The 10,209-nt window shown below is 28.0% G+C and overlaps 3 protein-coding genes across 9 annotated transcripts in view; 1 reads left to right on the forward strand and 2 right to left on the reverse strand.

The window, feature by feature from the left end:
• Positions 1-3,947, reverse strand: part of LOC100166297 — a 38,659-nt gene extending 34,712 nt beyond the window's left edge. Inside the window, exon 1 of one of the 2 annotated variants that reach the window (XM_029490779.1) lies at positions 3,521-3,947. The gene's annotated coding sequence lies outside the window, so the exon portion shown is untranslated. Of the gene's footprint in view, positions 1-339; positions 457-3,520 lie in introns of those variants that run through there. The other variant, XM_029490770.1, reaches the window with a different exon arrangement.
• Positions 581-10,209, forward strand: part of LOC100168319 (tubulin polyglutamylase TTLL5) — a 32,173-nt gene continuing 22,544 nt past the window's right edge. For both annotated transcript variants that reach the window (XR_003839662.1, XM_016806839.2), the window contains exon 1: positions 581-1,033. Coding sequence is in view for 1 of the 2 variants with exons in the window: in XM_016806839.2 (XP_016662328.1) it covers positions 815-1,033 (219 nt within the window). In the remaining variant the exon portion in view is untranslated. The remainder of the gene's footprint in view (positions 1,034-10,209) is intronic.
• The window catches only part of LOC100159429, a 12,297-nt gene continuing 6,345 nt past the window's right edge, over positions 4,258-10,209 (reverse strand). For 4 of the 5 annotated variants that reach the window (XM_001943597.5, XM_029490790.1, XM_008187799.3 and 1 more), the window contains 3 exons: positions 7,902-8,384; positions 5,746-6,022; positions 4,258-5,669 (listed from right to left, as the gene is read on the reverse strand). In XM_001943597.5, coding sequence (XP_001943632.2) covers positions 4,634-5,669; positions 5,746-6,022; positions 7,902-8,349 — 1,761 coding nt within the window. In that variant the 5' untranslated portion in view covers positions 8,350-8,384 and the 3' untranslated portion in view covers positions 4,258-4,633. Of the gene's footprint in view, positions 5,670-5,745; positions 6,023-7,901; positions 8,385-8,537; positions 8,944-10,209 lie in introns of those variants that run through there. The other variant, XM_029490800.1, reaches the window with a different exon arrangement.

A 10,209-nucleotide genomic window follows, 5' to 3' on the forward strand; every position in this document is an offset into this window, starting at 1 on the left:
AGTGTGTTAGACGAAAACAGAAAATCACGGTATCGAATCCCCTTAAGAGCCCGTGGTCTTGTGACCGTGAGAGACCCTATTTCATATAGATTTTTAGGCTACTATCCATCATAACATTGATATAGGATATTATATAGGTATTATAATACGTAATACCTACCTACTTAAAATGCGTTGAAACCAATAAACCTTTTGTGTTTGTATTTTTTTGTGTATAACCGTATGTAATAATATGTGGTAATACTATATGGTATAAGTAAATCTATCACTATAATATAACAGATTTCTTTATAGTATTTCTATATTATAGTAGTGTACACGAAATTAAGATGTACCTACCTTAATATTATATCTTGATTCGCGGTAGCGTATAATTGTATAATGCACGGCTTTAGTACTATCGAAAGCCGTGGCATGGTGGAAGTCGGTGCAATATTATAATAATGGAATATGGATATATTATGATAAGAACCATAGTGATAGTAAAACATAAACACACAACACTGGGTTTGATAATGGATATTGTTTTTTTTTAAATCATTATTTCCTTTCATTACCATAGTTTTCGCTTTTCATTATTATTATTATTATTATTGCCAAATGGCGATCCTATGATAACATTATTATGTTTTAGATAATAGATATAGAATACACAAATTACTCGTCTATGTTAGATCAATGCGATGATGTTCATACATATTGTTACCTACAATACAATTATTTCACAAAAATTAATCTATTAATCACGAATGTTTAGATTATTGTGTAGATTTGCATTATCGTATTGCGACTTAGTACTTTTACTTAATGCAAAATGAACAACACTTCAAAGGGTGGGAAAAATAACAACGATTACACAAAGTATGTCTTCAATAATTCTTCAAACGGTAACAAAACGTGTGTTTTTTATCCATCAGCGTTGGATCAACCATTGGATGACGTCCCTTGGAAATTGGTCAATATGTCATTTAAATTATTAAATGTTGACTCAAAATTGGTGTTAACTTTACTCGCAAACCATGGATTTCGTGAGGTGAGAAACTATAACCATAATATTCAGTTTGTGTAAAGTTTGTTTGAGTATGTTAAAAACAAATTGCGTACATTTTTCAATAAAAATTTTAAAATTTGTATTATACAGTAGGGTCTTTATATGTACCTACATATTATGTATGATAGTGATAGTTTTAATAATTTTGGTGAAACCTGTAGCAATATTTAGTAGAGGTTTGTATACAGAATGTATATTTTGTTCTTGTACATCATATTTGTATGTTACGCACTTTTCTCTATCTATCTTTTATCTAAACATTAGTACATAATATATTGATTATTTATATACCTACTGGATGAAAACTAATATTTTAACTTATAAAATATTCCCCTAAATTGGATGTTAGATATTTGAAATATAAAACCAAAAAATACCAAATCAAATTGTGGCTTTCTATAGAGTAAACATTTTAAAAATTTGGAAAAAGATACTAACAAGAACCAAGTTACTAGTGAGAGAGACATAATGAATAATATCATTGAGTAGGTAGGTAAATATTATATATTATGTACAATATAATATACTCAATGGACAATGATAATATGTACCATTTAATATTGATATTTGATATTGATTATTCAGTATTAATATACATTAATTGACTCTCAATAACTCAAAAATCTTGATAACTTTTTTTTTTGGTCCCTCGAAGTAATGTAAGTTTTATTTGAGTTATAAACCTCAAAATACATAAGTCAAATTTATTAATATCCTTCTTAAGATTTAAGCTATGGAGACTATTGTAATAAATTTACACGGACATTTAAAATAATTACTATTGGTAAGTGAATCAGAGACAAATGCTTTTATCAGTATAATAATATTATAATATTTATAATCTTTGTATAATTTCTTTAGACCAAACTTTATTTTACCCAAATAAGTGAAACTACGGGTCAGGCCAGTCAGGCCATTGCCTGACCCAATACTGACTGGATAACATACTAACTTAATAGAATTTAAAATTAAAATTAAAATCTTATTTTGTAAATAGAATTTTTTTTCATATTTACCATTTGACCTGTCCCAATAAAATTTTCTATTTTTGCTTATATTTACCTATGAGATATATATATATATATACCTATACATAAATTAAAAAGTACTGCTTCTGAAAAAGTTCCCGTTTAGTATGTAGTTAATTAAATGTTTTTTAATAATATTGATGTTTGCCGTCATCTTTAATAGGTAATCAGTAATCACCAAATCAGTAATAATTCAACCAAATTAATCGATACCAATTTAGGTACCTATCTAAATTGAAAATGACAATTCCTACAGCAGTCAGAATACACATTTTTAGAGAATAAAAGTGTAAAAAATATTCTGTTCAGTTTTAAAACTAAAATTGTCTTTACTTAAAAATAGTGATATTTAAACATGTAAACATTACAAAATTGTCTTTACTTTTAAAGAAATGTATTTATTTTAAAGATATATTAAATTTGTACTAACAACAATTAGATGGTGGTGGATTATTGAATGTATATATATTACAATGTACATTGTTTTATGGATAAATCTACCTAACCAATTTACATCACAAATTCTATTTGTTTTTAGTTTTGAAGACATTTAAAAAAATAGCCGAACATAAAGTAAAAATATGATGAATAATGAATTATTAATTAAAATATGCACATTAATCAAACCCTAACAAATATATTAAGCCATGAATCAATCTATCAAATGAAAATATACAATGAAATATAATATTTCAATACTAAAACAGATTTCATAACTATTAATAGTTTATTGTAGAATAGCTATTAGTTTATTACTTATTACCTACCAAAAAAGGTATTATATGTTTAAAGATAATTGTATTTGATTAGATAGACTTAGCTTTTGTTGAATGTGTTTCTTTTGTTATTTTAATTTGTATGTATGCATAAATCTAGTATATACTAAAATATTGACGTCTCACCCACAGTATTGTCTCCGTCTTAAAATTGCAAACCATTATTGTTGAATTTCATACATTTACGTAAAGCAGTTCACACTTGGCTTTGTTAGTTTTAATATGAGAGTTATTTTACATATTGGAAGATTTAAATGTAACAACATATTCTGTGATTTGTTGGGAGTGTTATTTTATATTTTAACTTTGAAGCGAGTTGTGAGCATTTTTATACTGTTATATTTTAAACGCTTATAACTTGTTTCAAAACCTTTAGGTATATTGGTATAAATTATATTTCATAGAACTATTGACTATTAGTTATGAATTAATATTTATTTTATAATAATATTCCTAAAAAATATAATAAAATAATAACCGTTCAGCTATTATATACATTCTACAATTAAATTAGAATCATTTTTACCCTACTACTTCCCTTCCAACAACTGTTTTTGACTTTCAGTGTAACAAACTATGCTATCATTTTTATATAAGTATTTTTATGATTAATATATTTTATGATTCATTGTAAAATAAATTGTATATAATATGATATAACATACCTTATTGGGTTACATTGTTTAAGTTGATATTCAAATAATTTTGGTGATGTTTGTTTTGTATCTTAGGCGTGTAATACAAAAATAATATTAAATAATTTTTTGTTTACATAAAATGATACTGCTGGGAACGTGACAAATATGTAAATACCTTTTACCTACTATGATGTATCGCATGGTAAAAGAAGGTTAAAAAACAGATTACTGTATAATGTATGTACTAGGTACTAGTAGGTGACTCGTAACATTACAATTTTGATCAAACAAATAAAACAGTAACATATTACTTTCACAGAAAACAATAAAAAGCTATTGTTGCTATTTACGTATGTGCACAAACAATACCTTTTTTAGTTCTAAAAGTTTTTCAAAGCTGTGTATCGATTGTGCCTTTTGACATTTTAATAATATTTTGAAAGACAGCTAAATATTATTTTAAATTATCATTAGGTATAATTGTTTTCATATTTTGATAATTTATTTTAAGATTAAATAAAATAAAATAGTTTATAAAAAGTGAACTATACTTTATGGTATTGATATTAATTTTTTTTACTTAATTTTACATTGAATTAAAATTAGTTTATTTAGATTCTACCTGCTACTAGTCCAGTATTTTGTTTATATGTTATTACAAGGTTATTGGACCACAAATATATATTTTTTAAAGGGGATCAGAAATGTTATTCAACCACTTCTATATAATTATTAATATTAAATATGAATTAAACACAATTATATTCAAAAATAAAATATAAAACTATTATATTGTTATAATAAATTTATAATATAGGTAGTCACATAATTATCAATTATTAGTCAACAACAATAGTTTTTTTTTAATAATCTGATACAGATTTTACAAATCTGATTTTTTCTACTTCATTGTAGAATATTATATATATTAGTATTAAATATTAAATATCAATAAGACTATAATTATTAATTACCTACTATATATTATTACATTATGTATATTGTATATTTTACAATAGTATATAATAAGCATTATGCAACATTCAATATATCTGCCTAATAGTTTTACAATGTCTAATATATTTATGCATATTATAAAACAATATTTAAATATTTAATAAATTATTATTTTATGAAATATCATAAAATAGGAAAACATTCTGAACAAAACCAATGAGAATTTGCATGTAGTTCTAATTTAAAATTATTTTGATGTTTCCACATATTCAATTCTTTTATCTCTTCTTGACTAATGTCCCAATTACTAATATTACCAATTTTATTTATTTCTGGACACAAATCTATGATATATTTAACCGTGTTAATATTTCCATGTGGCAAATCATTAATGTACAGGCAGTTTAAACTTTTTGAAACTTGTTTTGCCGGAATCGTATCTTTAGAATTAAGTAATTCTATGAAATTTAAGCTGTTTAATCCCAAACAAGTATAGACATGTAGTACTTTCAGTTCTGGTGTACATTCTATTAATCGCTGCAAAGTATTTGGATGGTCGACTTTACTGAGTTGGATTTTTTCAAGTTTTCTTAATGTAATATTTGATGAACTTGAATATAATGATGATTCCACTCCATCAATTGATAATGTTTCGAGATTGGCCAATTGAGGTAAGAAAATACTCAAGTCAATTGTTAGTGAAACTTCGTCTCTTCGAAATTTTAAAAACAACTCTCGTAGAATTTGCGATTGGGGCCCTAAAAGAAATGTGTACAAGCCATCTAACCATGCGTGCTCGGTAGGAACGTTTTGTAAATTTATAATTGTTAGTGTTTTTGGAAGTTGACTTAGCATGAGTGGCGAATGCAATGGCTCAGTGATAGTCAGTCTGTTTAATTTTGTACATGTGTTGCAAAGTACTTGTAGTCTTGAGGAAGTTGTACGACATGCATTAGCCATTGTCAGTTGAAGTTTAGTTGACGGTATTGTGGATTTATCCAATAATTCTAAAGCTTTTCCAATATGACAGTATTCACCTAAAGTTTCTAAATTTGGTATATTCTGTAAAGCTATTAGGATTCCATTACTAGTGACACTAGTATTGGCTATATTTAATGTGTTTAATGTAGAACACAGCTTTGTTGATTTTTGACAATATTCCAGGAGAAATGAAAAATCGTTTATTTTATTTCGTCGGCCAGTTTTAATTTTTATTTTTCTGAAAACAAAATAAAATTATTTATATTTAAAAATTTTATAATAGATTTGAAAAAATTCTACTGATGTACAATTACTTTGATAGTGTTTTTATAACGTGCCACCAGGATATTTTTGTTGTTGAATGAATGTTACGTTTATTGAAATTGTTTGTTTTATCTTTAATTTCAATTTGTAGTAAAAGGTGTTTTATACCGTTATCTGTTACTTGACTTGAATGAGATATATCTAGTATTTCCAGCTGAGAACATGATTGTCCAATAGTTTTGAGAATTTTATCGCAAGCTATATTTTTTAGAACTAAACGTTTCAAATTACTCATTGATAACAATACCGACTGAAATAATTGTGTATCTGAAAAATATGAATAATAATTTATTTAAAAATATCTATTATAGTTTTGGCATGCATTATTATTTAATCTATAGTGTTAGACGTTGGTCCAATTAAAAATCGGTCCACCTTGTTGTTGACGTTAATGACTTTTTATAAACTTAATACTTTTGTAGTATGATTTGTGAAATTCATTACTAGGACATGGATATTAATGTTCTTAAAAATATCTTATAAATTATAATTAAAAATGTACCTATTTATGAGTTTATGAGGATGTCAATGCACCAGTTGTTTTTTCTCTCTGGACCAAGCGCAACATGGCAAATGTATGTTTCGCAGAACCAATGACCCTGTATTATTACTTTTAATATTAGAGTGGAATAGTGAATTATCAAACTCTAAGCTAAGAACATTTCTGTATTCCTACGTTGGATTTTATTACAATATTTTAATTTTCATACAATTTATAAACATTTTTAAATTGTAGTAATTTACTTGCTTTAACTTACATAAAAGTTAAAATATCATAAGATACCTAACTTAGGGACACAAGTTATGTTCGTAATTTAAATTTTGATTTACAACACTAATATTAAAATTTAATAGTAATAACTAACACTAGGTTGGTTCTGCTAAATGTAAATTTTCTATGTTGCACATGAGTCAGAGAGAGAGAACAAATAGTACACTGACATAATATTGTATTAGGGTGTCATGGTGTATTAGCTACAAACTTCGTCATCGTCATCCATTTTTATTTTTCACACATTATCGTTATTCGTAATCGGCCGTTATTCAGAAATTCAGAACGTAAGTCATTTTTTAAATATAATATAATATCTTTTAGTCCGAAAGTCCGAAATGCGTAAAAAAAAATAGAATATAAAGACCAAAAATACATTTGTTAAATGTAAAACGGCTGAAATTATAAATCTATCTCCACTTATTGAAACACAATAAATTTTAGTGATGCGCAAGTATTCTGTGTAAAAATCCATTTCAAAACCGCACTCATTATCGTTACTGTTATAATATTATATTCGAAACTCGCTATTAGTAAAATAATTCATCATATTTATTTCCTTATTGGTTTACCGATAGTCAATTTATGTAAATATGTTCAAAGTGTAGGTAATTAATCATTTGAGATTTCCATAAAATATTCAAACAGTAAGTTATCAATGTTTTAAAGTTTAAATTATATACAAATACACACATAATAGGTAATGGCCAATAGGTATGCACTTAAGTACTGCAATAGACATAGTGCTGTGTATTGTCTATCGTTTTTAGTGTGGTGATATACTTATATGATCGATAACGAGACGATCGACGTTGTTGATCACCGCCCCGTAATAACTACAATAACAATGAATATTGGTCGCCGACTACTCGCCGTCATTAATTAGCATAAGGCGTGTCGCGTGTAAGATACACTTAGGGCCGATTTCACCAACACAGTTAATCACGGTTAAAGCTTAATCGGCCGAATTTGGCCGGTTAAATATCTGTTATCAGCCGATTAAGCGTTAACCGTGATTAACTGTGTTGGTGAATCGGCCCTTAGAAGCTCGGATGTTTATGAAATTGAATATTTTGTTCTCTTCATAATATTAAATGTTAACCTATAGTCTATATAATTGAACATTTGATTAATTTAAATCAAATCATATACTTATATACATATTTTTCGGTTTTTGGAATTTTAGGATATAAATACAGTATACATATTACTATTAGGTATATTCCTGTAATATAATTATATTTAAGTATTTTTTACTTTGAAATATCTGTTTTTTAGGTAAAAGTTTATTTGGTAATAATTTATTTGCATAAACATCCGAACCTTTATAGAATAATATAGGTGGTAGGTACATAATACTATAATATATTATACCTAAACGTAGTAGCGTCGGCCTGACCAGCTCTAGAGACTCTAGGCCCCGGGCCTCTTGCGCCAGCAGCTTGAGCAAAGCGGTCTGGTGGCTACACCCGTAGTAACAGCATAGTTGAACCCTCAGTTCCCTGACGTCGCCGTCCAGCATTACGCCAAGCAGGTACAACGGTACGTTGTCCGCCGCCGCGCTGACGGAGTGGCCCTCGCGGATTGCATCCGCCAGCACGGCCATGCACTTGGTCAACAACTGGCGGCGGACACGCGCGGGGACGGCCTCGGCCCAAAACGGCCGGATCCGGTGTCGGGCGAACGCGAACGTCTGCGACGGTGACGTGTACCCGTTGCGACGGGCCAGCTCGTGCATCTGGTAGCATGTCTGCACCAGATCTGACACGACTCTGTCCTCTGATAGGCTCAGCAGGCTTCCCGGTTGGTAGCGACAAGGCATTTTTCTTTTTACTGTTCGATCACTGAATTTTCCACCTGTAAGCACACGTCATGTTGTAATTATAGTGATTTATTCGCACGGCCAACGGTGTAATGATTTATTAGGATTCGCTCATGTTAATAGAGGTCCCTAAAAAATCGTATAAAACATTTTTTACGACAAATACGTAGGCGGTAGCATTATATTACATCTTTCTGTTGATTACGAATAACCAATTGTCAGTTGTTACAGCCCACAGGTAACGCTATTCGATTTTCTCGAGGCGAAAAAAGTGTTTATAATATTTATATCGAGTAGAACGACAAGCTAGGTATAATCCATTTGCCGAGTTGAAACATAAAAATATAAATTATAATACTACATTAGTGCATTACTACAAAAATACTAAATTACTATTATAAGTTGTATGTTGTAATGCACAGTCATAACAGAGAAAGCAATCATTCCCAGTGTTTGATGGCTAAATCTAGTGTGTAAAATGTCATGACGTTTAGTTCGTACGTTTAAATAATGAAATCTACCAAAAAATGGTACTGCGATATATAAATTTGTCATTATTTACGTTTAAATATTGTTTTATGCAACTATATGAAACCGAAAAATTTAACGAATGTTTAAAAAATGAACAAATTACGAAAAACCGCTAAAAATGGAATTTTAATTATAGAAACGAATAAAAAATTATAATATTATAATATTAGTTCAACTTACATGATAAAATAAATAATAACAATATAAAATATCCAGACTGACAAACCGTCTCCGCTCAGAATCGTTTTTCTTATACAATGATATTATATCATTGAATTCAAGTTTAATACAAATATATAATCCATTATACATAGACCTACTTGTAATCGACTGTACAGCAGAGCGACATCCACTTACCCACTTTTTTTGTTTCGATTTTAAATTCTTTTAAAAATTGATTAGTTTTTGAACCTTTATAATTGTATGGTTTTATGTAGCTTGTATTTTTAAGATGTTTATTTACTCTCTATATTGTATGAAATATTAATTAACAATGACACTACACAACGACAACGTACTCTTTTCGAATGACAATTATAATTTTCTATAAAAAGCAGGGCTTTGCACCCGAACGTAACCCGAAACCCGAAACCCGAATTAACCCAAATAAATAGCATAACCCAAAACCCGTATATACAAACCCATTGAAAAAATTAACACCCAAAAAACACCCGAAAATAACCCGAAACCCGAATTTCCATTTGGGTTTACCGGAAACCCGAATTATTGAAAATTTAGTGGCATATCGATTTGTATGTATTTTTTGCAACTAACGCGACTAAGAAGATAAGAAGATAGTAGTGTAAGTTTGTAATGGATAACTCAATTTTTTTTTGTAACTAACAATAATTAATTAAAAATTAAAAAAGACCTTGATGCTAGATGATTGTTTTATTTTATTTTACAATATTCAATAATAGATAATAGTAATTGTGTTGTAAAACATTCTTAATCAAAAATAAATATAACAAAAATATGCTTAGTTAAAAATTAAAATAATATGTAATAAACTAGAACTTTCTTCTGTTGAAAAAGGACTGAGTAAGTACTAAGTAATAAGTAATAAAACTATAATAACTAATAAGTATTAATATTTAATTTGTATTTTTTAATATTTTTTATTAAGTTTACTTTAAATATAAAATCAGATTACTGTATCAAATTTGCATTGAAAATCTCATGTTAATTGATATACAACATGGGTTTTTATTTTAACACCCGAATTAACCATAATTAACCCGAATTAATTTTCATTTAACCGTAACCAGAAAAGTGTATTAACCCGTAACACCCAAATTCAATAACCCGAAATTTCTTTCAACACCCAAA

Source organism: Acyrthosiphon pisum, chromosome X (assembly GCF_005508785.2).
Source record: "Acyrthosiphon pisum isolate AL4f chromosome X, pea_aphid_22Mar2018_4r6ur, whole genome shotgun sequence".
NCBI lineage: Eukaryota > Metazoa > Arthropoda > Insecta > Hemiptera > Aphididae > Acyrthosiphon > Acyrthosiphon pisum.